This window comes from Musa acuminata, chromosome BXJ2-1 (genome assembly GCF_036884655.1).
Source record: "Musa acuminata AAA Group cultivar baxijiao chromosome BXJ2-1, Cavendish_Baxijiao_AAA, whole genome shotgun sequence".
NCBI classification, from domain to species: domain Eukaryota; kingdom Viridiplantae; phylum Streptophyta; class Magnoliopsida; order Zingiberales; family Musaceae; genus Musa; species Musa acuminata.
Window position 1 is genome coordinate 2,060,303 of NC_088338.1, and position 25,066 is coordinate 2,085,368.

The 25,066-nt window shown below is 37.1% G+C and overlaps 3 protein-coding genes across 6 annotated transcripts; 1 reads left to right on the plus strand and 2 right to left on the minus strand.

Moving 5' to 3' along the window:
• Positions 1–2,726: 2,726 nt before the first annotated feature.
• LOC135598389 (uncharacterized) lies at positions 2,727–8,952 on the minus strand. The gene is made up of 3 exons (XM_065092103.1): positions 8,677–8,952; positions 7,091–7,283; positions 2,727–3,157 (listed from the first exon to the last, which is right to left on the minus strand). Exons 1-3 carry the CDS (start codon positions 8,728–8,730, stop codon positions 3,027–3,029), a joined length of 378 nt encoding a protein of 125 aa, XP_064948175.1. The 5' UTR covers positions 8,731–8,952; the 3' UTR covers positions 2,727–3,026.
• A 1,140-nt stretch (positions 8,953–10,092) lies between these two features.
• LOC135597998 (zinc finger CCCH domain-containing protein 54-like) lies at positions 10,093–17,923 on the minus strand. 4 transcript variants are annotated; one of them, XM_065091518.1, is made up of 9 exons: positions 17,645–17,918; positions 14,385–15,228; positions 14,133–14,297; positions 13,866–14,045; positions 12,471–12,541; positions 11,705–11,857; positions 11,501–11,603; positions 10,494–10,638; positions 10,093–10,398 (listed from the first exon to the last, which is right to left on the minus strand). In XM_065091518.1, exons 1-8 carry the CDS (start codon positions 17,718–17,720, stop codon positions 10,545–10,547), a joined length of 1,686 nt encoding a protein of 561 aa, XP_064947590.1. In that variant the 5' UTR covers positions 17,721–17,918; the 3' UTR covers positions 10,093–10,398; positions 10,494–10,544. The 4 variants fall into 4 exon arrangements, with proteins under 4 accessions (XP_064947590.1, XP_064947589.1, XP_064947591.1 ...); XM_065091517.1 differs by having other exon boundaries at positions 11,705–11,866; positions 17,645–17,915; XM_065091519.1 differs by lacking the exon at positions 11,501–11,603 and having other exon boundaries at positions 11,705–11,866; positions 17,645–17,923.
• Positions 17,924–22,247: 4,324 nt separating this feature from the next.
• On the plus strand, positions 22,248–23,947 carry LOC135597999 (probable serine/threonine-protein kinase WNK11). Its single transcript, XM_065091521.1, has 3 exons — positions 22,248–22,325; positions 22,514–23,242; positions 23,346–23,947. Exons 2-3 carry the CDS (start codon positions 22,730–22,732, stop codon positions 23,775–23,777), a joined length of 945 nt encoding a protein of 314 aa, XP_064947593.1. The 5' UTR covers positions 22,248–22,325; positions 22,514–22,729; the 3' UTR covers positions 23,778–23,947.
• The last annotated feature ends 1,119 nt before the right edge of the window (positions 23,948–25,066 follow it).

Below are 25,066 nucleotides of genomic sequence, written 5' to 3' on the forward strand. Positions count from 1 at the left end.
GACGATTCAAGGGTCTGGGCCGAGATCGAATCCAGGGCCTCCTGGAGCGCGATCACCCTCCGGATCGTCTTCTTCCGGTACTCCCTTACCCCGCGGACAGAGTCCAGACGGAGGAGCAGCGCCATCAGCATCTCGCCCACCAGCAGCCGCTCCTTGGGATCCACCCTCAGCCGCTCCATCTCCGAGCAAACCCTCCGCTCGATCTCTTCCACCTCCGTCGCGATCCGGGAGACGACTCTCACGTTCTTCCGCACCATGTGGCCTCTAAAGATCCTCTGAATGGCAACAGCCGCTGACGACCGAACCGCCTCAGACGGCGGCGCCCTCGCGGGCTTCGTGACGGCGGGAACCTCGTCCGACCCATCGAAGTGGTCGGGGATGTAGACGACGCGAGGATTCGCAGTGAACACGGGCGCGGGGCAGTGTGGGTGGTGGCGGCGGCCGGCGGCGCTCCATGGGTCGGCGGAGTAGAAGAAGGGGCTCTCGATGTGCCGGGACCGCGGGCCGCCGGCGGCGCTCCATGGGTCGGCGGAGTAGAAGAAGGGGCTCTCGATGTGCCGAGACCGCGGGCCGGCGGAGTAGAAGGAGGGGCTCTCGATGTGCCGGGACCGCGGGACTCCGGCGGCGCTCCATGGGTCAGCGGAGTAGAAGGAGGGGCTCTCGATGTGCCGGGACCGCGGAACTCCGGCGGCGCTCCATGGGTCAGCGGAGTAGAAGGAGGGGCTCTCGATGTGCCGGGACCGCGGGACTCCGGCGGCGCTCCATGGGTCAGCGGAGTAGAAGGAGGGGCTCTCGATGTGCCGGGACCGCGGGACTCCGGCGGCGCTCCATGGGTCAGCGGAGTAGAAGTAGGGACTCTCGATGTGCCGGGACCGGCGGCCCGCGGCGCACAATGGGTCGACCGAGTAGAAGAAGGGGCTCTCCATGTCACTGCGTTGATCGAAAGCTTAGAGAAGAAAAATGTTCGTCTTGAATTGAGATCACAGAGACGTGTGTATATATACAGGCACGGTGTGCGTGGAGAGGAAGCAAAAGGGCAGGAAGAGTCTTCTGGAGGAAGTGTAGACACGGGCACGGTGTGCGTGGAGAGGAAGCAAAAGGGCAGGAAGAGGCTTCTGGAAGAAGCGAGAGAACGAGGTCGGCGAAGAAGGTTCCACTTCCTTCTAGAAGGCGCGAGGGAGGGTGGAAAAATATTGGACTATTTTCCATCAAAAGCCCAAATAGAATTCGACTTTTTGATATGATCAAATTTCATAATATCGACCAAAAATATTACAATGCTTAATTAGCTCATATCTCCGTCTGATCTTAATCATCAACTATATTATATGTTTTAAGATCTCATAAAATAATCCATTTGAAAGTTTCTGCATGATTTTGGATGAAAATAAAAGAGTAATCACTTAATCTTACCTATGGGTATTGCCATCTTGAAAAATGTTATAATATTTGTTTTAATTTATTGGGAAAGAATGATCATTTAAAATGGTAAGGCATTCCTAATCACAATGTTTTCGAATGGACTTAATGGTGGACTTATGTGTAATCAAGTTTTAATCTATTTAAATCCCCACAAACCATAATATTTAATTTTAGTACACCTTTTGAGAACCTATAAAATGATTTATTTGAGAGTTTTTGAATGATTTTGAATTGAAATTAGCAATCTTTTGAATATTTCACAATAAAGGATGACAAATCCCCTTCATTTATTATGAAAAATAACAAATGAAATTGATGAGATATTACCTAGTCATAGTGTTTTAGTTGGACCAAAACACTATAACTGTTCTAAACAATGTTAGCAAGCTTCAATTAATTTAAATACCCACTAACCTTGATTATCAAGTTTATTATAGTTTTTAAGGTTAATAAAATGATCTATTTGAGAATTTAAATTATTTTTAACTGAAATTGGGAATGTTTTTGATGTATTTCAAAATAAAAGATGACAAATATTATTTTTTTAATCATTTATCCTTAATTTTAATCTTTTTTTGGAATATATTATAATATTTGTGTTAATTTATTATGAAATAACGACAATAAAAAGGGTCAATGTGTTACTCAATTACAGTATTTTTGAACAAAAAATACTCTAACTTTATTGACAAATATTGTAACCGAGTTTTAATGAATTCAAATCCCTACTAACATGATATCAATTTTACTATAGGTTTGCATTTACAAAGGAAAATACCTTTTTTTAAGGGTATTGTAGAAGAATCCAAAATATGATGTTTTTCTTTGAAATTACTTTTCCTCTTTAATTTGAGATTTTTTCCTTAAAAAATTCTTTAATTTTCAATATCTAAAAATATAACTCGATATTAGCACACATAAACTAATTTTTATTTCTATTATTTATTCAATAATACACATAAACTAACTTTTATTTCTATTATTTTATTCATATCATATGATTTGATAAATTAATGAAACCCATATTTAAATCCTAAACTCTTAGTATTGTATGTAGCTTTTGCTTCCACGTATGTCTTAGAATATGATGTCATAAGGTTATGTTTGATATCCTTGTTAGAAATGAAATCCCATAATTGCTAAGATGCGTATGTGATGTATAGTTTGAACAGATTGGCCAAGTTGGGACGTCAAACACACAGCTGTTTACCAAGTTCAGAATCAAACAGCATAAATTTGTCTTGGATCTATGTATACACTGACCTGCTGCTGATTGAAATAGTGACTTGAAGGGGAAAAGGAAGTATCAAAACCAGTATTTTGGATACAATTGGATCATTACAAAGATAATGGCACGTATATAATTTACAAAGATATCAGTTGACACAGGTTAGTAGACATATATCGGTATCGTACTGATCCAATAAGTTATCGAAATTGATACCGGAACCAAATTGAAGTCCTTGGCCAAGGCAAGGATTATGGCCTTTCCAATATACTTGAAACACCATGGCATTACTCCAAACTTGAACCATAAGGAATAAGAGGAAACGAGGCAGGAGAACAACAAAGGGTTAAGAAGTAGGAGTAGTTGCATTTGGAGCTCAAGGCTCTACCTTCAGGGAGACAACCCGTGATCGTCTTTTGCGCTTTGCCACCTTTACAAACACTGCCGACAGGCATTGCGGCACCCACCATGGCTTGCGAACTTCTTGCTCCCCTCTCAGGCATGCAACTGCATTTACATGCAAGTAGCAGATTTTAGAAAACCATGACTGTTGAAAGAGTTTGATCACTTGTACAAAAGAAAGAGTTAACATAAGTGCACCGATCTTTATAGCAGAAACAACAAGATGGAAGGATTACATATTGATCGTTCGAACAAAAGAAATAGGTGTGATTGCATAAATGCACCAATTTTGTGGCAAAAACAACAATATGGAAGAATTACTTTGTGTCAAACAACCATTACTTCAGAACTGGAGATCATATGATCAAGTTATAAATGTTTCATCATCTTGCAATTTATCTGTATAGTTGAAGAAAGTGAATGGTCAATCAAGAGAATCATGTAAACTATGAATTGTTGTCCCCACAATCTAATGATCCTAGCAATAGGATAATATCTACCACCCTACACCATCTATGCATGGAGTTGCATGAAAGTGAATTATAAACTTCAGTGAGCTTTTTCTTGATTTTTCTTCAATGGATGCATGATCTAAGACACTCATTGCTGGTTAATCATTGCTAAATTCCATGCGACTTCCATTCAGCCAACTTGAATTTAGCATACCTAGAAGTAAAAGCTTGTTACTTCTGCGAAAAAAAAAAAGTGTCAATGTAATAAAGATAGAATCTCAGTTTGCTTATAGCATATTTTCTGATAATAACATTGCTGTTCCACATTTTCTTACATTATACTAGATAATTACAGCATTGTTCTCTATAACAACTTCCATGAAAAGAACAGTACCTGTCACGGATAAAAGATTCAATAGAAGAATGATGGATTTATGAATCTATTCAGTTCTTTTAAAAAAAAAATAACTGCCACACCTTAAAATATTCATGCATTTCAAATTTTGTTAGATAAATAATTGTTAATGCCCTCTTCAACTTCCTTGATGAAAAGAAAAGCAAGGCTACTAACTTGCATCATTGAGAGAATTAACAAGCATGAAATTTCATTCAATCACTACAACCCACCATTTACTATCTTCTGAGTTACAAGCTTTTAAACTAAGTTACAGCAAATCACCAATTTTTGTAGATAAGATCATTAATTAAAACAGCAGAGCTTTATCGTTCCATCTTTCTTTTTGTACAAGCAAATAAAAAATTAAGCAAGATAATACTAAAGATAAGATGGATAATGGACCAATAAGCACACATAATCCTGATGAACTTCTGACAGCCACAGTATGTAACAGCTACAGAATCAGGTGTGGTTGGACCTGGATATCACTTGCATTCTGGCCCAAAGTAGGTTCAGAAATAAGGAGATACAAAAGTTAACATGATCAGTAAATCGTAAATTAAAGAAAGCCAAACGATAGTTTAAGTCTATTCCATGTTGAAATCAAATTAATTATTCTTAATAAAAGATTGCTTAAATCATTTAGTTCTAACTTATCAAACATAGAAAAAGAGAGTATGATCCATGGCAACAAATTAGATACCTGTTTTAAACAAATTAGATATGCAATCAAATTATTGAGAACATCATCATTAATGTAAAAACTATGATCTAGTTACAGACTCCATTACAAAAAATAATTTTTTTGATGACATTGTATAGAAGTACATATATTTAAGATTAGTAACATAGACCAGGTTTGTGTGTCAATACCCAGATCATTTTTATCAATGTGTCATATCTAGACCCATACCATGTCCATATGCCCATAGCTCGAGTTCGGTCGGGCTGGGTTGGATCCATGTAGGGTCCAGATTGGGTACAGGTAAGTGGGGCTTAGTACCATCTCCAGTGACAACAAGCAAGTGCAAAAAATATTGATCTCAAAGCAATCAACAGAGAAAGTTTTGTTACAGTAACAAGATAAAGAGTAATACATCCTTTTGAAAGCAAAAAACAACAGTTGTAAACAACGTCACATCATTGTACCCATGATTAGGTTTTGTATGATGCTCGTCTTCAGTTTTAGAGGATCTTCTTACAACTACAGTGGCACATCGGGAATGCTAGGTTAGTGGGAAAAAGTAAATGAGATCATGAACAGTAAAAAAGATGTTTATGAACAGACTATTATAATCAGAAAACAAAAAAAACTGCTTTTGCAGCATCACTTGTACAGTTTAGGAGTACTTTTCTAAATTCAAAAATTTTAGGTCATGATTAGTAAATATTTGGTTGATGCAAAATGAAATCTATTATACTTTGTACAACTTATGATAGAGGATTTCATGAGTTTAGTGTATGAAACAAATCATTCACATTAAATGTATAAAGGGACACTCATGAAGTGAAATGGACCTAAAAAATCAATATACATAAGTCCAACCTTAATTTCACCCTCGAAACAAATCAACAGATCTAGTTAACTTGAAGTATTAGGACAAAAATTTGATCCAAATTAGTGATTGAAAGAGGCGCTCGGGCGCTCGCTTAGGCGCTCGGGCGAGGCGAGGCGAGGCCCGAGCGCCTCGCTAATGTCCCAGGCGGTGCGCTTCAAACAGGCGCCGCCTGGGCGCTCGCCCGAGCCCAGGCGCTGGGCGTTTCGGGCGAGCGCCCGGGTAAACCAAGTGACCGAACCAGGATTTTAGGTCTGGTTCGGTCCGGGTTCGGTTGTTAGTTGGTTCAATCGAACCAACTAAACCGATATAACCCTTACCCAACCCTAACTCTTACCCAACCCTAACCCACTGCCGCTCCCGATCTCGCTGCTCGTCGCTCCTGCTCCCGCTGCCGCTGCTCGCGCCTCCCGCGAGCCCTCCCGCGAGCCTTCCCGTTGCTCGCGACTCCTGCTAGCCCTCCCGCTGCTCGCGCCTCCCGCGAGCCCTCCCGCGAGCCTTCCCGCTGCTCGCGACTCCCACGAGCCCTCCCGCTGCTCGCGCCTCCCGCTCCCTTTCCCTTTCCCGCTGCCGCCACTCGCCGCTGCTTCTTCGTTTCTCCGTCAGGCTCAGTATACAGTATACTCTTAATATTAAGTTTATTTGAATTTTGAAATGATTAATTTTCAATACTGTTAATAGATTAATAATATATTATTTTGATTTTAATGTTGTTAATTTTTATTTTGATGTAAAATTTTATTGTTTTGAATTTTGAAACTTTTTGTTAATGTGACATTGTGATTTTGTATATTAGATTTTCTTAATTTAATAACATATTTTTATTTAAAATTTTAAATAATTATATTTATTAATTATATTATATATTTTTATATTTTAGCACCTCGCTTCGCTCGGGTGAGCGCCTAGCGCCTCGGGCGTTTTTGGACCTTGGCGCCTAACGCTTTTTAAATCATTGATCCAAATCCACCAAACCAACTAATGGATCAATTATCAACTCTAATGAACATGCAGTTTGATTAACAGGTCACCTTAACCTTTATCATCAAGATAAAAATTCTGATTTCTGGTAATCACTTCAAGTTTTTGTTTCCTTGTTAACTGGTTGGGTGAGTCAAGAGCCAAGATAATGCTTCAGCTTAACTAAGTCAATGAGGTTACGTATCAACTATCAACTAAAAGAGGTAACAACATGAAAACTTTTCTTTGTGCAACAGATCTAGTAACTGTAATGCTTATTCCAGCAACCTGTATGAGTTACAAACTATTTTTGTAACTCTTCATTGTTTCCTTTTTTATATGTCAAAACATTCATCAATAAAAGATCAACAACAAGCCAACATAAGGGTGGGCTGTATCTTGAATTCCAATAAGCCACTAGTGACAGAAACCTTGACTTTCTTCTCGAGTATTATCAACCTTCAGCTTTCACGGTAGAAAAGCATGCATATGTTCATAGGAAAAAGACATGAAACACGAACTGTAGTGGCTAATAAGTAATCGAAGATGTGAAAGTTCTTCAGTTATCGAATGCCAGATGAATTTTCACAACAGCCAAATGGTAGTCAGAAAAATTATATTGGAGGAAAGAAATCATGCTAAGAAACTATGGACATTGATAGAAGAATATAACCTTTTATGCGCCTTAACTCTTTGCATAGAGTAATAAAGTCACCCCACTTCATGTGGCAGCGCCTGATAAACCGCAGAATTTGCTCTGTTGTAAACATGGATAAACTTTCTAAGTACTCCCCGTTTACCCCAGTGTCTTTGAAAACCTGGCAGTAGCTACCAAGATTTATCTCTTCAAGCCATAATCCAACATCCTGAGATCACATTTTCCATATCAAGTCCAGTAAAAGAATTTTCGGTGGTTCAATTTCTAGATAAATTACCTATTCCCAACAGTTCCTCTATATTTACGATTTTCTCAGGTTTTATCGGGCAGCTTTGCTGCAAGTATAAAACAGTGAGCAGTGCTTATGTTGCAAACTAGTATTTGAATTCAAGATCAAATGAAGTGAAATTAACATAATACAGTTGGTGCATGCCCTCAAAAATTTAATTTCAAATTGTTGTACCAAGTTAGGATTTAGGAATTCTAAAGAACATATGGTTTCTGGAAGCACTGTGGTTGCAAGACTTACCTAATGAAGTGGTTTTGGCTTCCTCCTAATGAGTGAGGCTACTCAGGGAATCCCTTTTCTCATCGTCATACTCTAAATTTTCCTAAAATTGGTTATGGTTGATATTTGAACAACACATCCAAAGAATTAGGTATCAGGTAAGAGTACGGTTGAACCATTGGATGGGGCAAGGGAGATGGACATAAATGTCACCAATGAGGCAGTTTGAGATAGGTTTCTAGTTATTCTGGGTACCATTATATCTTCTCAGTAATTATATCTTACATCAGCATAGGCCATGAAATTAATCTGCAAAAGGGCTGAGCTTGAATTGCTTGAGAAGTGTATCTATACTACATAGGCCTCTCGCAGCGGCAGCTTGGTGTTAAAACTAAAAAGCAAGTAAGAAAAAATTATTCTTAATTAGTTACATTTATAGTTTCATCACAAATAAAAAGCAATATTTAGTATACAAACTTTTAGCATAATACACCTAAACATACAACCAAACATCTCCTCCATGCCATATCCACACTTCCAAACTAAAATATATGATTCTTTTCCTTTTGCCAACATATTCCCCAAGCTGGTTGCTTCTGTACAACCACGATTTAGTCGTAAAGATACATAAGTTAGATTACTTGAGAGAAAATTTTGAAGTTCTGTTAAGTAGCTCAATTCTTTTAAAGCTTTACACGCTTCAGATACTTATATTTCCTATCATTACTCTTATTTTATCCAGAAAAATCCAAGCAAAATTTTTCCAAATAATAGAACATAGGATAATATATAATGAATTGTCCAACCAAGTATGGATAGCAAGAAATTAAACACAATTCCTGCCAATGGAGATTACTCTAGTTTACAAAATTCACATGAATTATATTTTGGCTTTGAAGCAAACAAAAGTACACCTCACATATGATGGGGTTAAAGAGATATATCAAGAGTAGTGACTGATTCCAAAACGAATCCCTAACCTCACAAATGGAAACAAAATTATGATTCTCCTTTGGAACAGCGAGATCTAAGGACATTTTCCCAATCCCTAAATGAGATATAAAGAAATAAACCAAGAAGACCATGAATCTACCTCGATGGTCCAGATGAAGAAATCTAAGGGCTCCGGACTCCGGCCCTTACTCATCTCCCTCTTCCACCTGAAACAACCGTACAACCCCAAACCCAAAACAACACCAGGAAATCAAATTCCGCCCTCCGCGCGATTCCAAACCATACCGCAAGCAATTACCGCCATGAACGACTCAGCTTCAGCTCGAGCAACCACCGAAGACAGCGGTTCTAATGCGATCGATCGATTGATTCCACCGCCGGAGCTCGCCAAGACCAGATCTTGGGGCCGAAATCTCTCGCCCGCCCACCGCCACGAGAAAAGGACAAGGGGGAGCCGTCATTTTCCCTAAAAAGTCCTTTTGCAACTTCGTATTCTGATGTACACCCTTTGAGAACATATTTACACATTACCCCCTTCAGGTTTAGTACTTTTACCAACTCACCCAACTCAACAACGGGATGTATAAATAGATAGTAATAGTTGCCGATCTCTAAGAGTGATATTTTTAGGTCATACCATCTCGATCGATATCTTTATATGATCTCTACCAACTCATCTCGATCATTGTGGAAGGATATATTGCACAAAAAGTTAATATTCTAAGTGTTGGTGTCAACAACCTGAAGTCGTGGTCTCGGGGCCAACACGGTTGAGTTCGGGTCCGAATGATTGGGGATCTTCCTGAGCGACCCTTGAGACCGTTGAGGTGGCCGACTGTGGTGGTACGATCGCGACGGGACGGTTGCTTCCTCTGGAAGGGAACTCCTCGCCTGGGCACGCGGTGGGAGGCGCTCCGTCTTCGTCCCTGCACACAGGTCGGGTCGGGAGGCTCGACCCGACCCCTCCGATAATCCAGTCAGTCGATAGTCACAAGGGGCTTTTGTCTTTTTTTCACCCTACCAGTTTCCTCGGAGCATGGGGTTTTTATAGTAAAGGTTGTCGTTGCCTGATGTGCCCGCTTGCAAGGACTAGGATCGTACTCCTGGTAACGTCTGACAGCGGTGTTGGCATGATGTGAAGGACTGAGTCTGAGCGGGATGTTAATGCGCCTCGGCCGGCGTTCCGATCTGTTCGACCAGGTACTATCAGGTCAACCGAGGCACGAGACGTCATCAGGGGCGGCTGACGTCAAACCGCGTCCCATCGCCATTATTGCCCTGTGCATTACGAAAATTCTATAAAGGTTCTTTTTATAATATAAAATAATCTAAGAATATCTATGTAAATATTGTTGAAATTGATGTTATCTAAGAATATCGATTAATTTCATTAAATTTTTTGAGCTTGATAATTTGGGATGATCTGAAGATCAAAAAGAAAAGATCAGAAATAGCTTTTGTGTTTAGGATTTAAGACACGATTTTTTAATTATTTCTGTAATAATCCGAAATGTTATTTAATGAAGATTTTACATATACATTCTTCTAAATTTGGAAATATCATATTTGCTCCTAAAAAATTTAAAATGATCAATTCATCATAGCTTTTCTTGCTAGGACAATTGATCATATTCTTTATTGGCAACTAATTCAAGAACACCAACTCCAATAAGATATCACTAGACTTATTTCCTATATTTACAACTCAATCAAAACTCTACTTTCAAGTCTGTGCTTCCTTCTAGTAAGAAAATTGTCCCTCCTCCTATGAAAATATTGGATTCTGGCCTCCCTGTATGCAATTGGAACTTGTCCCCTTTCTCCTGGTGTTGTTGAACCATTGTAGTCACTCCCAGAGAATCTAATATTTTGTCCAAAAATATAAATAAAAAACATCTAAATGAAAAGAGATGAAAATATAACACTTGTATTGACAAAACATCACTTAGCCCATACAGGGTGGACTCTGGCTTCAGATAGGCATGGAAGGGCTGATAAATCTATTCTTCATTTTCTTCTCTGAATTGGTACATGACTTCCGAAATACTGCTTTCCTCTGGAGGAAGAGTAAAAAGGACTCTCAGGAAGTTCAATTTGGCTTCTGCATACACAACAAGAAGAACCAAATCATATGAATTACGTAAACTGAACATAGTTTAAACTTTAAACAAAGCTGTTAATCCATGAACAATTTAAACTTATGAGGTTTCATTGCTTTCCATCTTACTACAGTGGAGACAATCAATAAGGAATGGCAAAAGCAACAACAAGCAATATTGATTTTGTATTTATCATCAAGCTATAGACTACTGTGCAGTAAAAGGAAACCAGAGTTACATATGTAAGAATCAAGCAAATTGTCTGATTTTAATTTGGGTTGATGGAAAGAAGGATTATAATCTGCAACATAATATAACATGTAGAAAATTTTCTGCAAAACAACCAGCCTAATGCAATTCTATTGTAAACTAAGCAGCAAGAACCAAGAAGAAATATAAGAAAAACCTACTCCTGCAGCAATCGAACTTAGTAATGAGTTTTGAGGCTTTGATCAGCTCTAGAACTCTTCATTTTTTACTCAAACAAATAAATGGGGAAGCAAAAAAAACACCCTTTCTGACTGGTCACTGATGCACCAGAAAAGATAACTAAATGCATCATATTGTTTCTATCAAACTAAAAAACTAGCATACCAAATAATGTGAATAAGGTAAAATGTCAAGTTAAACATAGATGTAGGACCTAATCTAACCAGTCTTACACTTCCCTCTGTTTCAGTATTCCTGCTGAAGTGAAGAGGAAGCAGCTATGATCAACAAATGAGAAAATATAATTAGCTTCTAATAGAACACTTTGTTATGGCTGAAAATTAATAAATATATGCATCTGCAAGTAAGAGATACTTGTATTCCAGATTAAATAATTAATTAATTATCTGTGTTTATATTAAACTTCTTGGTTACCTATTTTCAGTGCAACTGTTGCTGAATTCATCATCAGTGTTCAAGCCAGTATTGATAGCACCAACTAAATGACATTTATTAACGACGGGAAATTTGACATAGCCTGACAATGACAAAGTATAATTCAGCCTCTAAAAAGTTAGAAAAGACAAAACAAGCAACAAAGTAAAAGAAAATACCTACTTATCTTATTTTTTTAACAACCTGAAGTTTTCGGTTCCGTGCCATAGTGCAGCAATGGTGTCTCTGTTGGTGTCCTTGATGCAATGTTAAACTTAGAAAGACACATTCTGTCATCTTTAAACATCTTTTCATGCTCCCCAATCAGCTGCTCTCTGAGTTGACTTGAATTAAGATCTAGAGGCACTAAATGAGAAACATATCAGGCAAATTATATACACAGATAAATCATGCACGCCATGGATTAAAACCTCGATTCTACCAATCGATACAAGCCGGTATCTACTGGTTCAACAGCCAACCAGGATGCTGACCAGGCAATTTCACTTGGTTCATTTTGAAACCAAGCTAACAGCCCAGTAAGCTTATTGGGCTGGGCTCACCGGATAATAAATAGACTGATGAAATGCTATATCATGCAATAAATCTATCAGCCGATAAGTTTCAAATTTTTCAATAGCTGTAAGAAGTTTTTTTTTTTTTTTGGCCTTCTTCTCTCTCTTACCCTATGAGGCTCTATCTCTTCCCACCTCCATTTTGCCGCCTCCTGTGCATTTAGGTCATCACCTCCTCTCCCTGCACTTCCTCCTCCACCCCATCCTATTCCACCACCACCTCATCCTCCTCTATTATTCTTCCTCTCTAATTCGGTCGCTAGCAATCGATACCAACCCATAGAGAGCATTGGTCTGCCACCTTGTATCGGTTCAGATAAAACCGAGATTTTAATCCATGATGCATGAAATGAATGACCTCAGCATCATATTCATCCTAGGCAGTGGATACTCACTTAGAGGACAATAAGAATTCATCTGAAGATTAGGATAACAAGTCGTGGGCTTTGTTTTCTTTGTATGCGTTCTGCAGTGTGAGAAATTCTACAGATGAATCAGATCTTAAAGCTAGAAATTTAAGCAAATTGAAACACAAGCATCAATCCCAGTAACAATTTTTTCAGAAATAAAGTAGTTATTTTTTTATGACGCCTAACCTGTCATATCATACAGTTCCTTTTTTGAAATGTGATAGATATTTGAGCTGATTTTTTATGTTAGTAGAAGATAGAGAAGACATTATTAGTGTATATGCAATTACTAGTAGAACTCGTATGAACAAGTACAATAACAAAAAATAGGTAAAACAAAGCTTAGTATAACATGAATGGATAACATTTTCAGGTAGAATACACATTTGTTTTAGCCTACCTGAGATTTCTAATGGAAACTACAGCCCCTCTTGATCCACATTAAGTAAAACAATCCTCAACTTTTTTTTATTCGTTTGCATATAGCTGAAAGCTTCCAATTATTTGCAAATTAAGATTAACCATGTCGACTTTAAGTTCAAGAATTTAAAATTGTACCATAATATACTGCTAGTTCCATGAATTTTAAACATGGAAAACAGGAAAGAGATCTAGTTGTTCTAACTCTGACATTCCTTTACCAGTTTTTGATTTACTGAATTGTGAAATTCATCAAGATTTGCCATATATCCTGCATCTGCAATCAAGGGTATTGAATGTTTGATCAATTTACTCTGGCAAACATAGGCATTAGGTGTATAATTAAAATAGAAGTGAACTATGAGAACCATTGCAGAAGTTAAATTCAGACACTCAGTTGTGTTGATCAAAATTCATGAGCCTAGCATGATACTGTAAATCTTTAACAGCCTATTAAATTTTATGACTGCTAGTTAGAAATAATTGAATAACTCCATACCATGGGTCCTCCTAAATATGTGTTTCAAGGACCTTTAATGAATTTAATCATGTTGTGATCCTTTAGTAGCTTTGATCGACTAAAGTTAAACATATTGGCTCCTAGATACAAAGATTGTAGATCATTTAATCCATCCAAATACTTATCAGACACTAGACATCAAACAACTTTCCTAAAAGATACAACAACTTTTGAGATAACTTTAAATTCATAGACAGTGAATACCAGACATGCTAAGCATTAGCCCGTTGGTCTAACTAATCCTGATACTTTAAACACATGTACAGTGTGCAGGTGACTGTTCATGGTAACCTTGCTTAACCATCTTTAATTGCTTAGGAACAAACGATGATGGAAGGTTTAAGCCTGAAATAAACCATTACAACTTAAAAAAAAAATTGATTATAATAACCAACACGGAATAATAAAAGAAAAAAACATGCTAAATTGGGGGAAATAACCTGCCAGTAGTCCTGGATTTTATTTTATAGGGCTTGACAAGGACGCGAGCCCCATCAATAAAATGAGGATTCCCCTTCATCAAGACAGCACCAACAGTTTCTGGTCTGACAAAGCTCACAAATCCGAACATGCGCTTGTCTTGGTAAGGAATCCTCACATCTTTTACTGGACCATATTTCCTGATAGTGGTAATAAATTATTAACCATTGGGGAATAATAAGGGAAAAAAATCCAAGTCACAGAATTGGCAGTGTCAAAATGATTACGAGAAATAGTTTGAGACACCATCAACAGTGAATGTGCTTTCTGCTGGAAATGTAAGATAAATCTGATGAGAACTCGAAGATGCTGTGCCTGGATTAGTTCTCTCATTCGTGGACTTGTATCTTGGTGCATCTTCTGCTAGAATTATGTAATGCTCTCCATGTGCTCTAACATTCAGCAAAGAAGTATTGAACACAAATTTGCAACTGCAATTGATATGAATCAATCATAGGCGAAGAATCACTTTCACTTACCTAGCAATGACAATGATACTATCCTTGAAGTTGATGAGCAGCTTTATCAAGCTGAAACCAGTCTTGTCATGCCTTTGGCTCTCTGTAAGATACCCCTCGGTTAAAAGGTGCTTGCCATACCGATCGTAGTATAGTTTAGGCAGCAATGCAATAGAAATAGGCCCTTCCAATCTCAAAAGCTCTACAATTTCCCTTTCTATCTTCTCAAGTGATCTAGGTGTGGCACCTTCGTCACAGTTTGCAGCATTGTTCATGTCACGAATAAAATTCCAAGGGTAGCCATCTGACAAGGATTGCTCATGCAAGAACCCACAGCTTCTGCCATGCTTGCAGTAACCCTTGTTGAAAAAATGGCACACCTTGCTCGACTTTGAAGGACTGCATGATCTTCTCCTAGTTCTTAAAGTCAGCTTACCATGGTGTGAAACTTCAGGGAGGCAGTCATTTTCCATCTGATTGGCAATTTCTAATTGCTCCTTCAAACCGAGAAAATTAGTGTGTTCATCAAAAGAGTACTCATCCACGATTAAATCTTTGTATGGTGAACACTGTCCAGAAACATGCTGAAGATTCAAATAGGGTTTTGGAACATGAGAATTGTAAGAACCATGATGGTTGGAACCAAATTGCATGTCAGAGTTGGAAAGCATGGACTTAGCATCACTTATTCTTGACACTAACATGTTGTCAGACCCCAATGCTAATTGGACCAATTCTTGATTGGTAGGCTCCTTTAAGAAAATACAACCCATGATCTTGAGCGCATTCTCTGGATCAAGCTTTTGAATTCTACTGAGGATTACTTTTGCTAATTCCGAATTGTCCATATCATACTTTGTAGCCTCTATGCACATAATGAAGAAAAAATTAGAATGAAAAGGTAAAATAAAGAGCTTAAGCATAACACTTTTAGCAAATCATTTTGCTGCCCAACAACAATAAGAACATGATATGAACAGTGTGTAAAACAACAATCTGCCACAACATGGTATGTTAATCTTTATCTTTTAGAAAAACAACATAATATTATATTTCTTTAAAAAAAAATATTAATCTCCAAGAGTAATGGTGTCCAGATGTTGCCCAATGCAATAAACTATGTTACAAGAAGGCAAACTATAGTTCATACCGGTCCGAGTGAACTATAGTACTGTAGCAGTGCTACAGTACTCGGCACACCTGGGTGTACCGCTCGATATACCGTACCATACCGGTACCGAGCCCAGGTCGAAATACTGGTACGATACGGCATTACGAACCTTGGTTATTACCCATCTAATAGACCTGAAAAATGAAATATTTCGTAAAAGTTTTATCAAGCCCTCTTTTTGTTTAATTAATAAACAACTAAAAATCTCTTGTACAAATAGCCACCCACTGTCAAAAATAATAAAATCTTTCATTGATGATGAAGGCTGAAATTATGTAACCAACCAAATTATAATAATCTGTCAAAGAAGGATCTTAGACAAAGATTATATTTCAAAATGTACATATGAGGCTTCAATTCCTTGTTACAGAAAGTAATCTATTCTAAACAATCTGCAATAAAAACTCCACTGCAATGAACATAATTAATATGCATGGAATAAAATATACAAAAATATTACTCAAGAAACAACTGTATCAAACAGAAAAATGAATCTTTGCATAGCAGCATAAAATTCCGACTGTACCAAATTGCAAAATGAATTTGTACTAAATATAGGAAATAATGCATAAGCATCATTGTATGTTATTATGTGACGATGAAAGTACAAAAATAATTTCTTACTTTGCACATGCATCATTCTATGTTACTAGTCATCTAATAGACATTAATAATGAAAGATTCCATAAAAGTTTCATCAAGCCCTGTTTTTGTCAACTAATAAACAATTAACAATCAATTGAATAAATAACTACCTGCTGTCGAAAATGATAAAATCTTTCATTGATGATGAAGGATTTTATTATTTTTCATCATCAATGAAAATATGATGGCAATATTTTTTATAATGTGATGGCCAACTTTGATTAATATGGATGAGATGATGATTTATGACAATGTTTCTGATCTGATGAATGACCGGCAATGGAATCCATCCATCCTAGATGAATTTCCACCCTTCTCTTATTAAATTAATATGTAACGTTCATTTCCAAATTACTCCAATGATGATTGATGGATATGGACTCCACATTCCGAAAGTTTTGTTAGTGAAAGAGGTGCTTACCATTACCTAAGGGGAGGCAAGGTTAATGGTGACACAAATTGGATTGGTTGGAAGGTGAAATGGACCCATCCAATTTACCCAAAAATGAAAATATTATCATGACAATTTCTTTGGAAGAGATTGCCTACTTCAAACTCCATTGCTAAAATTTTGCATACACAAACTGAACGATGTTCCATTTCTCATTTGATTATGGACTCTTGGGTCTTATATCTTCTTTAAATGTTCATTTGCCAACCAGTTCTGGTCTTTAGCTTTCTGCACTCTTCTAACTTTTATTTCCAGAATTTCTCATCTTAGGAAGTGGGCTCATGGTGGCAGGAAGGCCAAAACCTTAACACTTATAATACTAAGTTTACTAGAGCTTCTATTACTAATTCCTTATAGTTTATAATACAACCAGAATGATTGCCTCTTCTGCAACCACCATGTCCAACTGCTTTCCATCTGGTGTAAGGTTACTGTGGTCACAAACCATTATGTGCAAGCTTCTGGAAAGACTACGTTAAATACTAAACCCTTATTTTCCCTTCGACTTTATATAAAAATTATTAGTGATTGATACTAAATCCACTCTAATACCATTACAAATTATCACGACCTAACTAAACTGTTAGAAATCAGGTAGCCCATATGCTTAACCTCAGATAATGGCATTATATCAATCTAACCTTAGAAAGGAATTCTGTCCCATACCAATACCAATTACCACAATATCATTAATCCGTTTGAAATCACGTGACCCAAAATACTTAAGTCCCAATTAATAAATCCTATCCCATTAGCTTTGAAGTGAGATTAGATTGGAATGTTATTATCTTCATCCAAAAAAAAAACAAAAAAAAAATTGAGCGCAACTCAGCGCTCAGAATCGTCAATGACACTAAACCGATTCCATATTAAATATGGAAAAACAAAATGGAAAATAATATATATATAAAATAAATTATCAGATTGATGAAATAAATGCTGTCATGCCCAAAAACCAAACAAAAAGTCCCGGAAATAACTTAAATATAAACTTGGAGAAGGCTAAGCAAATACCATGCACAAGATGAAGGTCATCTTGTGGGAGACTGCCATCTTCTCCCTCGCCCTCGCGAGGCGGAGACACCGCCATGCACCTCCACAAACAAGAGGAGGATGAGCAGAAAGGAAGGAAGGGGAGATTGAAGATGGAAGAGAGATCGGACTGCCGACAATGTATATAAATAGGAGATGAGATGAGAGAGTCAGGAGGGAGTCGAATTGGATTGCGGCGGTTTCCATATTATGGCTTCTTATCCGTTTTGAAGAGGATATATTTTTTCGTTAATTTCTACTTGTTTGTGTGCGATATTTAATTAAGAAAATAATATAACAAATAGGGGCTCTCTTTTTTGTCCTTTTTTTTATTATGCATTCCTTTTTTTTTAGAGAGAAACATTTTGTTTTTTCCATGAAAAATAAAAAAAAAATGATAAATATTCATCGAAAATTAAAGATTAATTTGAATGAGCAATTTTTTAAATATAGACTCTTTAAAAATTCTGTGTTTTCTGTTTCTGAAAATAAATTTAAGAAAATGAAAAATATGGTCGAGAATTAAAATATTAAATTGAAAGATTAATTTTTCTAATAGGGGCTCTTTTTGGTCACTTCAAAATTACAAGTTTTATTTTATTTTATATTATTAAGTTAGTAATAGCTCAAGAAAAAAAATAGTGCAGACAATTCAAAACGCTAAGAGATGAATGTATACATGCGGAGAGATCATCTTTTATAGGCCAACGATTATGATATCACCATGATATATTTTCTTTTAGATGTCATGCACCACATCATAATTGGGCTGGCTAACTAGGTGTGCCTATGCAATGCCATGTCATCACCTAGTGGGCTCTCATGGTCGACTAGGCACCACATATTATTTAATTAAATATTATGTGCACAATTTCAATTTATTATCAAATCTGACTATATTATTTCTTATTACATGTATAAAAAATAGTTAACTTAATTTTACAGTATTTTGTTCACATAAAAAATATATATTGATTTGGATTATTTATGTAGGGAGCATGAGACATAAGAGATACGTGGAAATTAGAGTAACACATGAGAGATGTGAATAATATTGGTATATGTTAAGTTGAATTATATACTTTATGGGTGTCGAAAGTATGAGACAGACGATGACATTAGGGCATGCCTACTTAAACTACCTAAGTAGGCATTTAGGAATACTTAGCTAAATTGTCCTCTTCTCGTGTGTTTGAACCATATTTGCATGAATGCAAAGGCTTTTGGATATAAGAGTAGCACATGGAGACTTGCAACTTAAACTACCGAGAGCGTGTCGACTTGAATCACCCCACGTAGGGAGTATTAGATGCATGAGACACATGAGAATAATATGACATGGAACCACATGTGTACCACCCTACGTAGAGATGCCTACTTGAACTACCCATAAAGAAAGCGTGGAATGCATGAGATACACGAGGGTCCCGAGACTTGTTGACTTGAACTCCCGAAGATTAGTTCTTGAAATAAAATTGAAAGATTAATCTCTGAAATAGGTTTTCTTTTTCATCGCTTCAAAAAAAAATCTCCACTTTCAAAACATTTTTTTTTATCTGAATTAAATTCTTTGGCTTTCTTTATTATATTTTCTAAAATTTTAAGAAAATCTTTTTTTGACATAAAATAATAAAAACAAAAGTATCAACCAAGAATTAAAGATAGAGTAGGAATACTAATTTTTTAAAATAGAGATTTTTTGTTATATACATATATAAAATTTTTATATCAAGTGTTAATGTCAGAAATGATCATCAATCCCACTGGATTAAATTGACACAACTTGGCCCATTCTCCTACACATGTCATGTTAGTGAATCAGATGCTTAATTATAGGTGTCTGTATTGGTCACCTCATGTTCTATCTTCTCAAAAGTAATCTCTTCTGAGCCTAAGAATCTCGTGAAACTACATTAAGAGTATGCGGGAAAAGGCTCCTCTAACACTTCTCAAGAATGAGTACAATGAAGAGAGCTAAAAAGACTTTTGAATATAGTTACATGGCACCATCTCATCTTTTAGCTGACTAGGTGGTGTCATATCATTTCCTAGCTAAGTTACACTTATGGCCAACTAGATGCCATAAATCAACCCTAAAGTGGTTGCTTATGTTTTTATTGAATGTCATGTCTAGTTTTGATTTTTTTTAATCAAATTTAATTATATCATTTCTCCCTGATTATACTTTGAGAAAAGGGCTTACTTATGTTGTAATATCTAACTCATGAGCTTAATAGTTATTACATTCATCAAAGATAGTTAACTAATATTTATATCTTTTGCCCAAGTAAAACATGTATAACGTATAAATGCTCGAGAGTGTCAACTCGAACTATCCACGTAAGGAGCATTATACAAGAGTAATATTTTGACATGCTAACTTGAATTGTATGAGGAATTGAATATAGAGACGTGAATGGGTATTGAAGCATGCCAACTTGAACGGTTTATGTACTAAGTATTAGATACATAAGATGCTTGAGAGCGTCAAGGGTATGCCGACTCGAACCACTTGCATAACAAGTGTCTCATATAGGATATGTGCATATTAAGGCATGGTGACTTGAATCATGACATATGTGGTAGGGGCATATTGACTGAACACACTAGAAGGTATCGGGGTATAGTGTTACATGCATGAGATACTCATAGATGAATGCATACTTGAAGAGACCCTCTTTCCATGGGTCAAAGTTGTTGTATCACTACTGGCTATTCTGTTTTAGGTGACATGTTGACTAGGTATGTATGCATGGCACCACATGTTAGCTAAGTTGCTGATATGGTGGCACATTATAGCCTATCTAAATGGGTCTAATGGCCAACTAGGCACCACTGTAGAGTCTTAATTGGTTGCTCATGGCTTGATTGAGTGACACATATCTAGTTCCAATTTACTATCAAATCTAACTATATCATTTCTGAAAAAAGGCTTGCTCGAAGCATAATAAAGTATTACATATATAAAAAAATAATTAAGTATTGATTATATGTTTTGCCCATGTAAGACAGATATAGATATTTATAAGTATTAGGGTATACCAGTTTGAATTAGTTACATAGAAAATAGGAGACATGTAAGGACATCAAGAAGTGCTAACTTGAATTGTTCAAGTAAGAGGGTGTTGAACACAAGAAAGATACAAGGGTGTCAAAGGTACAGTGAATTGAACAATTCGTATCATGAGTATCGAAAACATAGGATGTGTGATAATATTGAGGTATGCCAATTTAAATTACCTAAGTAGTGAATGTCGGACATAAAAGACAAACAAAAGCATTCGATTATACTAACTTGAATTACTTTATAGTGTGTTATGACATGTTGACTTGAATAGTTCATGCATGGGTGTAAGGGTGTTATGTTGTATATAAGAGATACACTTAGATCTCGAGGAATGCTGAACCTAAGAGTGTCAAATAAATGAGATACTAAGTGCATCGGGGTATGCTAACTTGAATGACGTGTGTGGTATGTGTTAGACGTATGAGTCACATGTGCACATCGAGGTGTGCCAATATAAATCATCTACGTAAGGACTTTTGTATAAATGAGATGTGTAAGAGTGACTCGAATACGAGTGTTGAATGCATAAGACCAGCATTAGAGTATGAATCGATATGATATCAATTGTATAAGACATGTAAGGATATTATGACATACTAACTTGATGACTCTGATATGTGATTATTTTTTGAGATAAAATTAAAAGATTAACTATCAAAATAGAAGCTCTTTTCTATCAACTAAAAAAAAGCTTTAAAATATCTACGTTTTTTTTATAATATTATTTAGAATTTTATATTATATTTTTTAAAAAAAGTTTTGATATTTTAACAAATAATTAATAAAAATTACTTTAGTAAGAAAACTAAGTGTCAATCAAGAGTCAAAATTGGATGATTAATTTTTTGAAATATAGGGTTTTTAGTCAATTAAATAATTTTGATTTTTTTTAATGATCGCCAACCCTATAATGTGGAATTGAGACAATCTTTATTCATTTACTCATTCAATTATAATATGATTATCTTCATTCACTCAAATTAGATTTAAATTATCTAACATATTTTTACTCATTTTAATAACTTCCTTCAACCATCTAAACCAATATTTTTCTTTAATCAAATTTTATTCACAACATCATATTTTTAAAAAATTAAATGCTTACTAAAGTCAAAAAAGGAAAATCTTAAAGAATGCTTCACCTTTTATATCTAGCAATCCTTAAATGCAAAAAAATAAAAAGGTTCTATATATTGCTCATCACAAAAAGAGTGTTCCATATAGGGGAAATTAACTCTCTATTTAGTTTCGCACTTCATTCCTTCCATGATCTCAAAAATAGAGGCAATAGCTAAACTTGTTCTTTGGCTACTTGCGACGATAAGCTCACCTCCAGAGAGGAAGTGCGAGGTTCGCTGACCCGCGGGTCCCGCAAAGGACCTGACGGCTTTCGAACCAGAAGGCAGGTAGATGGACGGGTACGAAAAATAGGGCGGCAAAAGTTTCACTCTCGAGCTGCCGTCCGGCTCCGTCAAGTACTACAAAGCCGGAAGGATAAGATCCCACTCCCGCGCTATAAATAGGGCCGCCTCTTCGGCCAGGATTCCGCCGGCCGCTGCTCCTCACCAGTTTCAGTTTCTCCGCCGCAGTTCCATGGTATCGATCCGAAGCCCCGGCCCCTTCGTCTGTTCTTTTTCTCTTTTTTCCCCCTTCTTCCCAGTTTCGAATCAAGATCACGGGGATTTGCACTTATCGAACGAGTTCTGCTTCGTTGTAGGGTTTCAGTCTCTGAGCTGCGATCCTGGATGTTGATGTTTTTCTGGTTCTTTTGTGTGTATCTGTAGATCTGCTGATTGACTCTTGAATGGATTCGACGAATCAGTACCTCAAAGAATCGAAAACCTCGTATTTCCTCGTGATCTGTTTCGTCCTGGAGTTCATCTGAGCGACGGGCGCCTCCCGTTGTGCTTTCTCGAACGACATCTCCGTTGCGTCTGGCTTTTCGTCGATCGGTTGGGGGACGCCGCGGGGGAAGCGTGTGAAGTTAGGGTTCTTGACCGATGATGCCGTGCCTGAGGCCGGATCCGGCGGACGTGGACGCGGAGCCTTTCGAGGAGATCGATCCCTCCGGGCGGTACGGGCGGTACGGCGACCTGCTTGGCGTCGGCGCCGTGAAGCGGGTGTATCGGGGCTTCGACCAGGAGGAGGGGATCGAGGTGGCGTGGAACCAGGTCCGACTACGTAGCTTCAGCGATGACAACCAGCTGCTGAACCGCATCTTCGGGGAGGTGCGGCTGCTTCGGGCGCTTCGGCATGAGAACATCATCTCGCTGCACGACGGGTGGATGGATGACGACGGAGGCGGCAGCACGCTCAATTTTGCCACCGAGTTCTGCAACTCCGGCAGCCTTCGGGAGTACCGGAAGCGGCACCGCCACGTCTCGCTCAAGGCCCTCAAGAAATGGTCGCGCCAGATACTGAAGGGCTTGCACTACCTCCACAGCCACGAGCCGTGCGTCATCCACCGCGACCTTAATTGCTCCAACGTCTTCATCAATGGCAATGTTGGCCAGGCACGCCATCGAACGCCACTCCTCCATTTCTACTCATGCATTAAAAGGTGCTGTTTTTATCTTGAAATAGTCCCTCTGTTCTTATGGCATTGATAACCTGCAGGTAAAAATTGGGGATTTTGGGCTAGCGGCGCTGGTCGGGAAGAACCACGCTGCGCATTCCGTGCTGGGGACGCCGGAGTTCATGGCCCCGGAGATGTACGAGGAGGACTACACGGAGCTGGTCGACATCTACTCGTTCGGGATGTGTGTGCTGGAGATGGTGACCCTCGAGATCCCCTACGGCGAGTGCGACAACATCGCCAGGATCTACCGGAAGGTGACGACCGGGGTGAGGCCGGCGGCCTTGTCCAAGGTCAAGGACCCCGAGGTGCAGGCCTTCATCGAGCGGTGCCTCGGCAAGCCGAGGGCTCGGCCCTCTGCCTCCCAACTCCTCACGGACCCGTTCTTCCAGGGCCTCGACGACGACGACGCTGCCTCCCCGCCGCCTCCGCCCCCTTGCCCACCCGCAGAAAGGGCCATCAGCGCCTTCTGAAGCGCGCCCGTTCGCGTCATCAGCTGCCGGCGGTGCTGATGTCCCTTTTACCTCCGGATTAATCGAGCTAACTTAACGCACGTCGACTCCTTGATTCCCTTTTGAAGTGTAGATAGTAACTTCGTTCATTGAGAGTTCGAATATTTTACTCCTTTGATCTCATTTTTTCACACTGATTTTGAGAATTGTTGTTATTTATGTTGTTTTTATCAATCATTTTTTAGATCACAATTGTTGATGATTCAATTTTTTTTTTTTACAGAACGTTACATAATCAAATATGTCAACCTAAAGTTTTAGACTTCCATAATTACTTATTTCTCATAAGTTTAATTTTAATATATAAATACATTCAAGACATAAAAACTTGCATATTAATTAATATTGATTAGTTACGATAAATTAATTACCAGTTAATACTTTAATTTATATTAATATTTTCTAAAAACTCATTATGATCCTAAAAATTAAGAGTATGTTAACTTAAATAAGCTAATATAAATATATATATATATATATGTATATATATATATATACATATATATATATATACATATGTATATATATATATATACATATATATATATATACATATGTATATATATATATATACATATAAATATATATACATATGTATATATATATATATACATATATATATGTATATATATATACACATATATATATATGTGTATATATATATACACATATATATATATGTATATATATATATACACATATATATATATGTATATATATATATATACATATATATATATATACATATATATATATGTGTATATATACACACACACATATATATATATATATATACATATATATATATATACATATATATATACATATACATATATATATACATATATATATATACATATATATATATATATATATATATATATATATATATATATATATATATATATATATATATATATATATATATAGAGAGAGAGAGAGAGAGAGAGAGAGAGAGAGAGAGAGAGAGAGAGAGAGAGAGAGCTTTTTGCTTACGATGTTTCTGAATCGGGTTACATAATTTGTTTTAGTAACCAAGAAAATTTGTGAGTGTACAAAATGATTTATTTACGATTTTGAATGATTTTAAATGAAATTAAATTATTTTGGTAAATTTCATACTAAAGGATGATAAATCTTCAATTTTCAATTGAATCTTACATTTTTAGGAACTTATATTCCAAAAAAGTTTTATAATATTTATTTATTTATTAAATAATAATAACCAAATATGATAGATTTTGACCTTA

What these genes read in the sequence shown, in the direction of transcription:
- LOC135598389 (XM_065092103.1), bottom strand. Translation starts at nt 8,730, where the DNA reads ATGAGTAAGGGCCGGAGTCCGGAGCCCTTAGATTTCTTCATCTGGACC. An exon ending in TCTTCATCTGGACCATCGAG is followed by an intron (nt 7,284 to 8,676) that starts GTAGATTCATGG and finishes ATGTGATCTCAG; the next exon opens with GATGTTGGATTATGGCTTGA. An exon ending in AGAGTTAAGGCGCATAAAAG is followed by an intron (nt 3,158 to 7,090) that starts GTTATATTCTTC and finishes ATGTAAATGCAG; the next exon opens with TTGCATGCCTGAGAGGGGAG.
- LOC135597998 (XM_065091517.1), bottom strand. Translation starts at nt 17,720, where the DNA reads ATGGCGGTGTCTCCGCCTCGCGAGGGCGAGGGAGAAGATGGCAGTCTC. An exon ending in GGTGTCTCAAACTATTTCTC is followed by an intron (nt 14,046 to 14,132) that starts GTAATCATTTTG and finishes TACCACTATCAG; the next exon opens with GAAATATGGTCCAGTAAAAG. An exon ending in AACAGTTGCACTGAAAATAG is followed by an intron (nt 10,639 to 11,500) that starts GTAACCAAGAAG and finishes TTGTGTATGCAG; the next exon opens with AAGCCAAATTGAACTTCCTG.
- LOC135597999 (XM_065091521.1), top strand. Translation starts at nt 22,730, where the DNA reads ATGATGCCGTGCCTGAGGCCGGATCCGGCGGACGTGGACGCGGAGCCT. An exon ending in TCAATGGCAATGTTGGCCAG is followed by an intron (nt 23,243 to 23,345) that starts GCACGCCATCGA and finishes GATAACCTGCAG; the next exon opens with GTAAAAATTGGGGATTTTGG.